This window comes from Octopus sinensis, linkage group LG29 (assembly GCF_006345805.1).
Source record: "Octopus sinensis linkage group LG29, ASM634580v1, whole genome shotgun sequence".
Lineage (NCBI taxonomy): Eukaryota > Metazoa > Mollusca > Cephalopoda > Octopoda > Octopodidae > Octopus > Octopus sinensis.
The window spans coordinates 813,027-828,304 of NC_043025.1; the positions used below are offsets into that span (position 1 = coordinate 813,027).

At 35.8% G+C, this 15,278-nt stretch overlaps 1 protein-coding gene across 2 annotated transcripts in view; it reads left to right on the plus strand.

The window, feature by feature from the left end:
- The window catches only part of LOC115225961, a 234,338-nt gene that overhangs the window by 12,580 nt on the left and 206,480 nt on the right, over window positions 1-15,278 (plus strand). For both annotated transcript variants that reach the window (XM_036514909.1, XM_036514910.1), the window contains exons 2-5: window positions 5,893-6,103; window positions 10,357-10,428; window positions 13,052-13,123; window positions 14,308-14,379. In XM_036514909.1, coding sequence (XP_036370802.1) covers window positions 5,913-6,103; window positions 10,357-10,428; window positions 13,052-13,123; window positions 14,308-14,379 — 407 coding nt within the window. In that variant the 5' untranslated portion in view covers window positions 5,893-5,912. The remainder of the gene's footprint in view (window positions 1-5,892; window positions 6,104-10,356; window positions 10,429-13,051; window positions 13,124-14,307; window positions 14,380-15,278) is intronic.

The following is a 15,278-nucleotide window of genomic DNA, read 5'->3' on the forward strand; positions in this document are numbered from 1 at the left end:
GGCGCAGGCAAATGACTTCAACAATTAAAAGAATTAAAGAAACAAAATACACATATATGCGTGTGTATACATCTAAATGCGTATAAAATATATATCTATGTATTTATATACCTATATATATACGTGTGTGTGTGAATGTTTCGCTTCGTACATATGTGCATGTATTCACACACGCATGTAGACACACGGTCGCTTGTACATACATATATACATACATACATATATATATATATATATATATATATATATATATATATATATATATATGTATATATATACAAATATACATATATATACATATATATATATACAAATGTACATAGATACACACACTCATGTGCACACACACACTCATACACACACATATATTTGTGCGCGTTTGTGTATGTATATATATCCTCATGCATCTTTGTATAATCATACATGATTACATATGACACCGCGCAGCAATTCTTTGTCCTAAAATCCTAGATTGCCACCTACTAAGTGGTTTCTGGATTAGGTACATGGCCAGTGGTTGTGTATTTGTGGGGGAGGTGGACTGTCGACTAATTGGACTTCAGTACCTCTAAGTAATGAAAGGCAAAGGGGAGTTCGACAGGAAAGGAACTCAGAACGCAAATAGTGAAATCAATTTTTGTTACCTTTCTTTTAAGATTTAACATTTATACACACACGCGTATATATGATTTATTTTTCCCTCTCTCTCTATCTTTCTATAACTATGCAACGTAATAGAATAACTTTGTTACACGCACCTCAGAAATATTATTTAAATATTTGTTTGTCCTGTCCATCGTATATATAGACTTATACATAAACACACATGCATAGGCGTGGCTGTGTGGTAAGAAACTTGCTCCGCAAGCACGTAGATCCAGATTCAGTTTCCACTGCATGGCATTTTGGGAAATTGTTTTCTACTATAGTCTCGGGATGATCAAATCTTTGTGAGTGGATTTGGTAGACGGAAACCGAAATTTTATAGGTTCTGTTGATTTGGGGTAATCCTGTATATGTTGAGCTAAAGGGTGAAAGCCGAGCTGAGGCGATTTTCTTCAAAGAATTGAATCTTTCAGGCAACGTCTCCCAGCGATTGAAGATGGCAACTGAATTCTGTAAGCTGCTTCTTTCAAGAGATTTTCGTAATTCCATAAATTTTTCCCCCATAATTCTGAAGTGGTTAATTCAATCATTTCCACTTCAAAACTATCCTGTATATTTGTTTTTTAGCCAAAATGTGAGAGATTAAATGAGTTCGTTTTCAAATCCCTCAAAGTCGGGTTTGATGAGAAATGAAAATATAGGAGCATCTGTTTCGAAATATTTATATCACTTGGAAAATTCTTCTTTCAACGTTGCAATATATTTTTGAAGTTCGTTTTTATTAAATATTAAATCGATTTAAATAAGCTTTTACATTTGGAAAGTATTTTTATGTATTGCTAAGTTTATCACGTAAAAAAAATCTGATTTTAACAAAATCCTTTCCAATATTCAAAAACATCAAGTACTGTTTGACCTCTCTCTTGTAAATGCAAATTTTAATCATTCAAGTGACTGTCAGTTAGAAGCATCAGTTTAAATAAACCGTCTTCGTTGTTCAATTCTGGCAACTGTTTCCTTTCAAGAAATATTCTTCTAAGCATGATACAAATCTGTTCAAAACATTACCCCGACAAAGCCAACGGACTGTAAGGACCGTGCGATGCGAGTTGACAAGAATGGCTCTTTAGTACCACATCACACAGCCCTTACAATAAAGAGAAAATTGATAGTACCATCTATTTGCCAGATCGATAAAGGAGACAACCGCGTAGAATGATTAAAAGAAGATTTATTGATATGTTAACAGATGTGTCTGTGTGTGCATCATGTATACTGAACGATAGACATGCCGTCATGAGAACAGAATGTATGCGTATGGGTTCATAGATGTAGGAGACAATTACAGGTATATGTTGAACGTGATGTCGTGGCTGTGATGCTGCTGCCTGGGTAACTTGTACAGGAATTCATACTGGTTGTATATTTGTTGTTGACCCATGATGAAGTAATTCATGAACAGTGAAGTGTTGGAACCTGGGTGCATCGCTTGCAGAGCTGTGTACGTAGAGAGATGATGTTGAAGACGTTAAGGACATGGTGATAGCGACGAAGATGGAGGTTGTTGGAATGCTGTTGGACAAAGTTGGTAAGTCTCTGGAACTGGCTGTGTCTTTGTGGTCAGAGGCTAGTCCTTAAAAGGTCTGGAACCAAAAGACGAAAGGAGAAAAGGGGGAGCGTTTATAAGGAGAAGTAGGCCAAAACGGGGTAGAGAACAGGCTGACTCCGACTGGTTATACGCGGCAGTTTGGCGCGACAAATTGCGCCAATACCAACTAATCAGAGTAGTGGACAGAACGGGATCCAAATAGCGGCAAAAGGCTAGCTGTTCCGTGCTACTCTCGAATGCACGTATATATAATAAATGGGAGAGAGAAATTTTAACCGAGTCTACGCTGCAGGACTTTACTGTGAAGTGGGAAGTCTGCATATTCGCTGTCCAGTTCCTGCAGAAGAGACTTAAATTGTCTGTGCGTCAGTGAAGAGCAAGAAACCATGAAGTTAAATATTTTAACAACAGTTTCCACGACAGAACTCAAGCTTTGTGACGAAAGTTTTGCAACTAAATTTTCCTGATGTACAATGCAATTAAAACACATTACACTGCGTGAAATGTGATTTTCAAGACGCTTAATAAATCTTTTTTTCCTTTCCACCCACTGCACGTGCACCACCAGTAGTAATACAAAATATTTTATTTGTATTAATGGCTTGATTTTCGAAATAATTTAGAAATGCAGTCAGAATGTCCTGTCCTGTAGATGTATTGGTAAGAGGAATAATCAAACAACATGATTCTTCGTAAATACGATCATTGTCCCAGTATCTTGCAACAATTGCTAAGTGCGCCATGTCATTCACTTGAGTACTTTCATCGATAGGGGTCACTGAATGCAGCAGCTTTTTGTAATCTAACTTTCTGTGTTATAATTATGTTTTCAGCTATATCAGTTACACGTCTCTCAACTGATCATGCAGAAGTTGGTATTTCTTGAATTCGAGACAGTATTTTTTCAGCGTTTGCTTAAACACTGAACAAAAGTTTTGCACTTCTCAGAAAATCTTTTTTGATAAATTCTCCGGCTGTAAAAGGTTTACCTTTCTCAACTATACATTAAGCAATAGTCTAACTACATTATTTAGCTTCATTGTTGGTTCCAAGTATTTGAACAAAACCAGAAGTGCTTTTTTTGTAACTAGAAATAGCCCTTTTTATGACTTGCCTTTTATCAACAAAATTTTTTCGAAGATCGCGCTTTGACAGTTCCATTTCAGATGATTGCAACAACGGTGAAAAAATATCAATGTTAATTTATTGATGAATTTGGGCAAGTCTATGTCTGTATTGTCTGTGTGTTTTGGGTTCTGTTTCTTTTTCTTTTGTGTGTTCAGGCGACTACTTGCCATTTTTGTCTTTCGTCGTCCCTATCCGCGCAAGGTATGTCTGAGTGCTCCGAACAGGGGAGGGGCAAATCTTGTAGAGCTTTTTGGCGTTGTCCTATTCATAACGTTGTTGCTTTTTTGGTGGCGGGGACCGGGGTTGATGCTGTTGTTTTTGCTGCTGTCCGTGCTGCTGCGATTAGTGTTGCTGCTACTGTTACTCTTGATTTTGTAGCCGCGATGGTCACCTGCCTCTGTTGGTGCTGTTGCTATTGTTGTTATTGTTGCTGTGGTGGTGGTGTTGATGATGTTGGCAAAATTGAGAGGCTCCTTTCTCTAATTTGTTGTGGGCAATAGAAGAATTTTAGATGATTTGTGTTCCCACACAGATGATACCGAAACCATCAGCTTTCAAAGGCCACGTGGAGGTTGGTGCCACCGTGTGAATTTATGATATCTGGAATTGTGTCCAGACTTTGGCTGTCCATTTTCACCGACAATTTTAGGCCTTGACCCGAATAGTTTTGTTTGTAAAGTTTCCGCATCTGTAAGATGCTCGTTTTGACCTATATGTCCAAGAGGACATCTACCAGCAAGAATCAGCCGTCTATTTCTGGTGGTGTGTCTTCTTTTTTAGGGTCAAAGTAGATTGATTCCTTGCCTTCTCTTCATTTTTCTGTTATGTTTTTGTTGGTGCTGATGGTTGTGATGCTGTTGTTGTTGTTGCTGCTACTGCTGCTGCTGCTGCTGTCTTTGCTTTGTTTCTCAAAAATATTAACAAGCGGAGGTGACAAAATGTCAAAACGGATGATGTAAGAACCTTTACTTGCCTCGATTTGGGAAGCCAGACTGAACTTTTTCTTTTTAAAATATAAATTTGTAGTTTTTAAAACTCAAAATTCGCCTTTAAGGGGCGAATTCTGGCCACCGCAGCTAGCCCCGCTTACAGCGAGATGGGTTCTGTGGTCAATAAAATTTTGAAAACAACATTGTAACAACAAATTCTAAAGAAAACTTAGAGCTCCGAACAACTAGTCTCCAAAACCGACACAAATAATAATAATAACAATAAAGAAATGGAGAAACTTTCAAAATACAAAGACCTGGAGATAGAGGTAACTCGAACGAGGAATCTAAAAACAGAAACAATTCCTATCATAGTAAGTGCATTAGGCATGATAGAAAATTATTCAGACAAATACATAACAAAAACACCAGGATTTACAAACACATATAACATACAGAAAATTGCATTGTTGAATTATTCTTTTAGATCAGTATTTCTCAACGAGGATATCAGAGGAGAGTTTCAGGGAGTCGCTGGCGATGTATCGTGATGATCAAAAATCCAACCTGCTAAAATTTGGTTAGTGATTCAAACTGCAGACTCAACGCAAAATGGTCACATTTAATTCAAAGCGTTAAAAATGGTATGAAAACAATTGGTATGAGTTCACAAAGTCCAAACGATTAATACGAAAAAACCCTCCAGGCTACATCCCGAAAATTCATTTCTTTGCCGAATTTCTACAATGTTTACGGCGATTCGTCTTGCTTTTTTATTTTTCATGCAATTTACGCATGCTTGCACGCGTGGTGAACACAGTTCACGTCAAACAGCCGACTGAGTAAAGTTCACTATTCAATGCATGGGAGAAGGCCTAAACAAACACATTATCGATTTTTGCACTTGCGAGATGAATTTCGGAACGGAAATAGCGCAGTTCAATTTTCATTCGCCTAAACTTTAAGTGACCCATGTTTGGTGGTTCTACGATTTGTTGGCTAGGAGGAGATGTGCCGGGAAGTAAAAGACACAGACACACACACAGATACACAGATAGACACACAAGTTAGTTTTATATATATAGATTTACGTGCATGCTTTATTCTTGTTTTCAGTAAAAAAAAAGTAAGTAAAATGAAATCATGATAGTTTATTTAAGGAAAAACTTTGTATGAACGCTTCTAAAACTGGGGTACAGGAAAAATCCTTTGATACAATACAGTTGCTTGTGGGGTCCCATCGGATTTAACGACCCAACCGGGTTTACAACCACTGCGTATTTAGGGTCTACGAAACTCATGGTTCGCTAGTTTTGTATATATATATATTAGACCCCCCTCCGAGTATGGTTACAGATGTGTGTAGGAGTGCGTTTGTGTTTGTGTGTGTGTGTTTGGTGTTTTCTTTGATATTATTACGCGTTAAAGCTATAATATTTTTATAAATTTCTTCACACTAATTTATCGAAATTTAATTTTTTAGCTTTAAATATCCAATCACGAAAACAAAAATATATTTGTCATGTGGAACAGGGGTGAATTTTAGTTCCTTCAGAGAATCTGCAATTTGAAGTTAATAACATTGAAATCTCTGACATTTCCTATTTTCTTCTTTTACAGATAAATCTACGCCTGGCAATATGTTTCACCACGTAGTATCATATAGACGGTCTCTTGTGTTTATACTGTGTACGATATTGTTTTTGGAGACTCAAGCTGATTCAGATATATGCAACACATGTTATTGCAATTCATTTACAACGATAATAAATTGTATAAATCGCAATTTACTATCAATTCCACAGCCAATTCCGACGAATGTTGAATATTTGTAAGTATTTGACACTTTCTACGTATTTTCCACATCCAATATTTTAAATTCTCATTGATATGTTCTCAGCTAATCGCTTATGCTGTTCATCTCACAGCTTTAAGCACAATCTTATGTTAGAGTAAAACAAATTGATATGTTACCTGCTGTGAAGTCAAATAAACTGTTTCTTACCATATTGAATTTATAATATATAACATCGCATACACAGAGATTGGATATGACTAGTATCTGACTTTGATTTCATTTGTCTGAACTTATCAAATCTTACGGTATATTCAATGAACGGACAGTATAAAAACTTTAGTGCTAAGAAAACGTGTATTCCACATAGTTATATTATATCATTAATTAGTTGAATTGTTGCTTATTATTACAGTAATATGATATAATATCAGTTGATCGTGTCACAGAATAATTGTTAATTATTGTTTGTGTTAATTTTATAATAGAATATGCAGCGAGCTATCAGAATCGTTGTGCACGCCAGACAAAATGTTGAGCGGTATTTCGTTCGTCTTTACGTTTCGATTTTAAATTCTGTCGAGGTTGACTTTGTTTTTCATTCTTTTGGAGTCGGTAAAATAAATAGCAATTTATCTCTGAGATCAATGTAAAGGACTTGTCCCTTTCCCAAAATTTCAGGTTTGTTCCTATAGAAGAAATTATTATTTTTATAATTAAAAATGAAACAGATGGATTAAACAGCAGATAATGACGAGATCCGCTTTAATTGCCAAATTCTTAAAATACCTAAGTGAAGAAATCAAAATAGTGTTGTTTTAACAAATTATGAACACAATAAACCTTATTACAAAATTATGCAAGCTTAATTGAAGTTTCGGCTGATTGATGTATCTCCGTTCATCTGAAAACGTACGTAATTTTTAAGTAAATTATTAAAATTTAACGTCTGAAGAAATGGAATAGAATAAAAAAGAGTAATTATTTGATACATGCAATCATAACAAATACTCTGTTGCAACACATTGCTCTTCCAGGTGATTATTTCCAGTTAATTGGCTTGCATCATTGCATTAATCACCTTAAACTTTCAGTTTTAATCAAATATTCATTAGAATATTTGATTAAAACTGAAAGTTTAAGGTGATTAATGCAATGGATCAATTCATTCGATCAGATCTATTTCTCAAAACATTTGGAAGGTTTTGACAAAATGAGAAATCCTAATGTAAAATAAAGAGAAAAGTGTCAATAATGGAATTCCTAAATCTCGTATATCTCAAGATGTTGAATAGTAAAGTTGAAGTTCTGTTTAATAAGTTAGATATTTTCATCGTTCATAACTTGAGCGAGGTTTGGCACAAATCATTTGACCGTCTAGTAGAATACATTGCGTTCTGACACACGGCAATCTGACGTCAAATCCTGCCAAGGTCAACCTTGGGTCATTCATTTCAGAGATCAATAAAGAACCATAACTGTTCAATGAACAAATGCAACTATGAGGACCTCGAATAAGACACCTTGCAGTATATTGTCCAGTTGTCTGTGACCTGAGTTAAAATTCCACACTTTTTATTTTAGCGATTTTGGAGAAAGGATCAGACAAGTTTTTTAACCCCTGCAAGATCTCCAATACTTGTGAGACAGATATCTCTCTCTATATAAACGGCAGTTTGTCTGTGCGTTTTCTGTGTGTCTGTTTTCTCGTACCCTCACTCTGACCACGGCTTTCAACCGATTCTGATGAAACTTGACACACACATAGCCCAATGTCATAATTCAAAACTAACGCAGCGAAAATTTTGAAAAGTTCCCCCACTTCTGAAAAAAATCGATAAATTCGACATGGGGTCGAGAATCAGAAACCCAAACCACAGACCGTCTAGGGGACGCAACTCCACCTTTTTTAACTCTCAAAAAAATTTACCATCATTTTTTTTCCATTTTTTTGCTACTTTTTGGCTATAACTCTCTAAAAATGCTTTATAGTTATTTCCCTTACAAACCTGAGCAACGCCGGGCGATACTGCTAGTCATTGATATTCCGTTTGAGCTGTTGCAGGTTAACCTTTACAGGAATGATTAACAGGGATGCTATTTAGGGGATGAAGGATTTAGCATAGATGGCTAATAATGGGAAGAAACTGAGGTTTAATACAGCAAGAGTAAGGAGCAAAGGGCTAAAAAAAGACGAAAAAACTAAGGCAATGTATGTTGCCACATCCCTTTTTTAAATAACACCCTTAACCAGTTAAATCACCATGTAAGGTTGTTCTCCTTTGTAGCACATAACTCAAAATTATATCAGGGTTTCCCCACTCTACCATCACCAATTCTATTAATAAATCCCTTTCTATTTCTGTTATGTTTTCCTTCCTAGTCTATTATTTCAGTCTTGAAGTTTTGGGGGTTTATTTATTTTTGTGAAGAACTTTTATGCATTAATTATGCAAAGGAGAGGAGTTTACTTTTGCAAAGATAAATTACTTTTGACAGCAAAGTGTAATAACAAATAGAATGCTCATTGGACAGAAACAAGATATTTATAAATAAAGCTGACTTCTGAGATAATAAAAATATCTTCCACTGAAAACTGATGTTGCAACGAATGCTTTGTAAATCTAATTCAAATCACAAATATTTTGAACATCCATTCTTTTCTCATATTTTACATGCATGTGTGTTTTTCATTCATACTTTACGTAGTGACTTAAATCTGTTTTATATCTTATATAATAAAATATACGTAAATGCAAACAGAACCTTCGTGAAGAAGAAAAGGAAGCTTACAAACTGAAGAATGACAATTCAATCATCCTAAAAGAAACCGATTAGGGAAGGGTGAAAGCAGTCACGGACCAAAACTACTATAAAGATAAAATATTGGAAACAGACTAATCCTGCTACAAGGAAGAACCAAGACACGCGGAGAAAGTAATAGTGAATACACTCAAAAGTCTGATAAATGAATACCAACGTTCGTTCACAGATAAAGAGAAAGATTATTTATGCATCTCTCTAATGAAAGAGAGTAATTTCTATGGATCACCCGAGATCTGCGAATGCTCCAAAATGCAAGGATCAGCATATAAAAATACTAAGACCTACTGACATCAAATTGAGACCAACAGTTGCTGGACCTTGAGCCCCAACACAACAACTGAGCCATCTTTTGGATATACTCCTCAAACCGTTATGCCCATTAATGGCCAGCTATACCCGAGACGATAAGGATTTCCTCAAACACATTCCACCCACTGTCCCAGAACGTACTATACTTAAAATATTTGACTAAGCTTTGCACTAATACATCACACTTGGGGCCTGGAAGCAATCAATCACTGGGTAGAAAAACATAGCGGACGGATGGACGAACGCTTCAAAACGCATTTCCAAAGACACACGCCGGGAACTAGAAGACAACACCTTTAGATTCGATAATAAACTGTATCGACAGATAAAAGGACACCACTACCGGGACGAGGTTCACACACATACTCGCACCCAGAGGTAGATATACATATGTGTGTATATTTCTGAGTGTATATGTGTGTATGTGCTTATATATGCATACATGTGCGTGTATGTGTGTGGATGTGTGTGTTGGTACATAGAGAGGCGAAGCGGATACTCGAGGTTGTGCAAGTCAAGTAGGAAATAAACATGAAACGGCTGCCACATTAAGACATTCTTCTCCTCTTCTCTTCTTCTTCTTCTTCTTCTTCTTCTTCTTCGTCTTCTTCTTCTTCTTAGACTTCTTCTTCTTCTTCCTCCTCTTGGTCTTCTTCTTATTATTATTCTTCTTATTATTATTCTTCGTCTTCTTCTTCTCCTTCTTCTTCGTCTTCTTCTTTTTCTTCTTCTTCTTCTTGTAATCTTCATCTTCTACGCCTTTTATTTCTTCTTCTGTTTCTTCCTCCTCTTCTTCTTCTTCTTCTTCTTCTTCCTCCTCTTGTTCTTTATCTTCTTCTGTTTCTTCTTCCTCCTCTTCTTCTTCTTCTGCTTCTTCCTCTTCTTGTTCTTTATCTTCTTCTTCTTCTTCTTCTTCTTCTCCTTTCTTCTTCTTCTACTTCTTCTGTCATTCAATCCTTTTTCGGTTTTAATCTTGAACACCTTCATTTTCCATGTCTACTTTTTCTTGTTCTTGTTCTTCTTGTTCTTCTTCTTGTTCTTCTTCTTCGTTATATTTCTTCTTTTTCTTCCTTTCATTCTCAAGTCACAGTGTTTGATGTCGTATCACAAATATTTTCCATATAATCTATTTTACTCTTTCTTTACTGCTATAGATATCTTGGTTACAACAACATAGCAACCATCAAAGAAGGAGCATTCACGGGGCTTTCAAATTTAAAAGAATTGTAAGTTCGTTTAATTTCTTGATACTATTTTCCGAAAGTAATAATTGATGCTGATATATAAGCTCACAAATGTATAATATTTCAGACTCCACCAAACAAAACCAATTCGAATTTGTAGAATGAACACGATTTAGGAATATACAAAGAGAATAGGAGAGAGCGAGACAATGTGAAAGAAAGAGAGAGAATTTGGAGGAGAAAGTGAAATAATGGGAAAAATATAATGTTCCTTTATTGTAGTTGCTTTGTTTCAATTCGCATCTCAATAACTCATTTTTGTTCCACAAATTTCAATGATTTTGATATGAATTTGTATTACAAATGGTAACGTTTGTGAGTTCACATGTTTGCATCAAATATTTTTAGCTGAAGTATATGTGTATGTTCATATATAAGTGTAGTTCTGTGTGATATGTGACTATATTATTCCTTTATTTTATATTTTACATCCTCCTCCATTTCTTATTTCAATATTCTCCTTCGAGTTTCGATATTATCATTCAAATTCGAATTTTGTCATTCACTTCACTTTATTTATGTAATAGAGCAACTGAAGTGGAAGCGGAAAATATATATTCGAATAATATAGTCACATACATTCTTTCTGTAAACCTGAAATACTTACTGTACTTGTAAGCTGGAATATTTCGCCTGATACAATGAAACTGCTGATATATTTCTTGTAAGCGTGTGTTTTCTAATATTCTTGTGACAATGAAGCGATATGAAATAAATAATCTCTCTCACCATATGTCCACAAGGGTGAGTGGGAATATGTGTGATGTGAGTGTGCATACCGCATTCCGTCGTTGATACTATGAATATAAGAATGCGTATGAGTGCAATTGAATATGTTGATTTCTGATTCCGTATATTCCCTGATTTTTCAGCCATGTCTTCTCGCCCAAAATTTTTCATTCTATCCTTGAATTATTTCCTGATGTTTTGAGAACATTTTCAGTTTCATCTTAAACACCAGGATTTTCAATGTGTCTTCTTCTTCGTCTTCTTCTTCTTCTTCTTCTTCTTCTTCTTCTTCTTCTTCTTCTTCTTCTTCTTCTCCCTCTCCTTCTCCTTCTTCTTCTTCTTCTTCTTCTTCTTCTTCTTCTACTTCTTCTTCTTCCTCTTCCTCTTCCTCTCCTCCTGCTGCTCCTTCTCCTTCTTTTTCTTCTCTTTCCTGATGTTTTGAGAACATTTTCAGTTTCATCTTCAACACCATCATTTTCAATGTGTTATTTTCTTCTTTTTCTTCTTCTTTTTCTTCTTCTTCTTCTTCTTCTTCTTCATCTACTTCATCTTCTTCCTCGACTTCTTCTACTTCCTCTCCCTCTTCTTCTTCTTCTTCTTCTTCTTCTTCTTCCTCCGCCTCTCCTCCTGTTCCTCCTCCTTTTTCATTTTCTTCACTTCTTCTTTTCCTTCTTCTTTATCTTCTCCTCTTCTTCTTCTTTTCTTCTACTCTTCTACTTCTCCTCTTCCTCCTACTTTTCTTCTTCTAAGTTTTTTCTCTTCCTTTTCTTCTTCATTTTCTCTTCCTCCTCCCCTTCTTACCCTCCTGCTCCTTTTTCTTCTTGTAATTCTCATCTCTCCCCTCCCCCTTCCCATCCTGTTCCTTTTTCTTCTCCTTCTTTTTCTCCTCCTTCTTCTACCTCTTCTTCTTATTTTCTTCTTCTTCTCCTCTTCCTCCTCCTCCTCCTCCTCCTTCTTCTTCTTCTTTGTCTTCTACTCCTCCTCGTCTTCCTCCTCCTTCTTTTTCTTCTCTAATTCTTCTTCTTATTATTATTCTTCTTCTTCAACTTTCTACTTTTTCATCTACTTCTCTTCCACATCCTTCTTTTACTTTTTCTTCTTCTTCCCCTTCATCGTCCTCCTCCTATTGCCTCCGCTTCCTTCATCTTCTTTTTCGTCTTCTTTTTCTTCTCCTTCTTTTTCTTCAACTTCTTCTTCCTATTCTCCTTCTCTTTCTTCTTCTACTTCTTCTTCTTCTCTTCTTCTTGTAATTCTTCCTCCCCCTCTCCCCCTCCTCATCCTCATTCTTTTTCATCTTCTTTTACGTCTTCTTCTTCTCCTACTTCACCTCATCCACCTTCTTCTTCTTATTTCTTCTTTTTTTGTTATTCTCTTTCTCCTTCCCCTCCTCCTCCTTCTTCATCTCCGTCTTCTTTTTCCTGCTTCTACTTCTTCTTTTCCACTTTTTCTTCTTTTTTCACTTCTTCTTCTCCTTTTTCTTCTCCCTTTTCTTCCTCTTCTTCTTCGTCTCCTCACCCTCCTCATCCTCTTTTTAATCTTCTACAACTTCTTCTTCTACTCTACCCACTGCTCCTCCTCCTCCCATTTTCCTCCCCCTCCTACATCTCCTTGTCCTCCAACGTCGTTATCCTACTTCTTCTCCTCCCCTCCTCTACCTCCTCCTTCTACATCTTCTCCCCCTCCTCTTTCTCCTTGTCATCTTCTTTTCCCCTTCCTCTCCTCTCCTTCTTCTTCTTCTTCTCCTCAATCTCTTTCCTGCTCCTCTTCTTCTCGTATTATTTTCCTATAATTTTGTCCCTTTTCATAAAGAACAATATTGAATATGTTATCGCAATTCACACTATGTCAATCTAACCAATATTGTTTCCTGCTTCAGATATCTTGACAACAATAAAATTTCAAGGATTGAAAAAGAGATGTTTCGAGGCCTTCACAACTTAGAGAAATTGTAAGTTCTTTCAATGTTGTCGTTTATACATGAGGAATATACTATGTCTTTAAATTTAATATCCCCTTATTTCCATGTTTTCTCACTCTCTAATACTGTAAATCATATTCAGTTCTCATATTCGTGTTATATTTATTTGATTCAGTCTGAACATGTCAATGACTGTCAGTTGATAATTGTCTGCATAAAAATGTTATTCCTGAAAATATATATGTGTATGTTCATATGTATGTATGTATCTGCACAATTAATATAAGTTTTAGCTACTATTTTCTTACACATTGTTCTCTTGATTCTGTGGTGCCGTGTGGTTATTTATCCACACTTCCACCGAGATAATTTTTTGTTATTGTTGTTGTTGTTGTTTTGTTCTTCTTCTTGTAATTATCTTTTCAGCCCTCCTCCTCCACCCCCTTCTCCTCCTTTTTCTTCTTCTTATTATTATTGCAATTCTCCTCCGCAACCTCCCCTCTTCGTCCTACTCATCCTCCTTTTTTCTTCAATTTCTTCTTTCTCTTCTATTTTGCTTCTACTTCATCTTCTTCGTCTTCTTCTTTCCTTCTTCATCTCCTACATGTTCCTCTTCTTCTTCGTCGTCTTCTTCTTCTTCTTCCTCTTCTTCTTCTTCTACTTCATCTTCTTCTTCTTCTTGTTACTTTTCTTCGTGTTCTACTTCATTTTGTCTTCTTCTTTGCCTTCTTTTTTCTTCTTATTTTTCTACTTATTTGTATCTTCTTCTGTTTTTCTTCTTCTCTTCTTCTTCTCTTCTTCTTCTTTTTCTTCTTTTCTTTCTTCTCTGTACTTTCTGCTTCGTCACTGGTCTCCCTCTTTTCCATTCTCTGCCAATCTTCCTCTATTCTCATTCTCATGCTCTTCTGCTCCTTCTGCTTCTACCCCCAGCTGCCGCTCCACAGTCATCCTTCCTTGGTCCTCCTCCTCAACCTCCCACCACACCTTCTCTTCCGCCCCCTCCACCTCCTCCCAATTCTCCTTCTTCTACTTTCTTCTTCTACTCATCTCTTCTTCTTCTTCTTCTTCTTCTCTCCTCCTCCTCCTCCTTCTACTACTTCTTTTCTTCGTATCTTTCTTCTTTTTCTTCCTTTCATTCTAAAGTCACAGTGTTTGATGTCGTGTCACAATATTTTCAATATAATCTATTTTACTTTTTATTTACTGTCCTATAGAAATCTTGGTGCCAACAACATTTTCACATCAAAAGAAGGAGCATTCACGGGGCTTTCAAATTTAAAATACTTGTAAGTTCTTCAGTTTCTTGATACTATTATCCGAAAGTAAAATGATGCTGAAATATAAGCTCACAAATGTATAACATTTCAGACTGCCCCGAACAAAATCAATTCAAATTTGTAGAATGAACAAGATTTAGGAAGATACAAAGAGAATAGGAGAGAGCGAGACAATGTGAAAGAAAGAGAGAGAATTTGAGAGAGAAATTGAAATAATAGGAAGAATATAATGTTCCTTTATTGTAGTTGCTTTGATTCAATTCGCATCTAAATAAATCATTTTTGTTCCCCAAATTTCAATGATTTTGATATGAATTTGTATTAGAAATGGTAACGTTTGTGAGTTTACATGTTTGCATCAAATATTTTTAGCTGAAGTATATGTGTATGTTCATATATAAGTGTAGTTCTGTGTGAAATGTGACTATATTATTCCTTTATTTTATATTTTACATCCTCCTCCATTTCTTATTTCAATATTCTCCTTCGTGTTTCGATATTATCATTCAACTTCGAATTTTGTCATCACTTCACGTTATTTATGTAAGAGAGCAACTGAAGTGGAAGCGGAAAATATATAATCGAATAATATAGTCACATACATTCTATCTGTAAACCTGAAATACTTACTGTACTTGTAAGCTGGAATATTTCGCCTGATACATTGAAACTGCTGATATATTTCTTGTAAGCGTGTGTTTTCTAATATTCTTGTGACAATGAAGCGATATGAAATAAATAATCTCTCACCATATTTCCATAAGGGTGAGTGGGAATATGTGTGATGTGAGTGTGCATAGCGCATTCCGTCGTTGATACTATGAATATAAGAATGCGTATGAGTGCATTTGAATATGTTGATTTCTGATTCCGTATATTCCCTGATTTTTCAGCCATGTCTTCTCGCC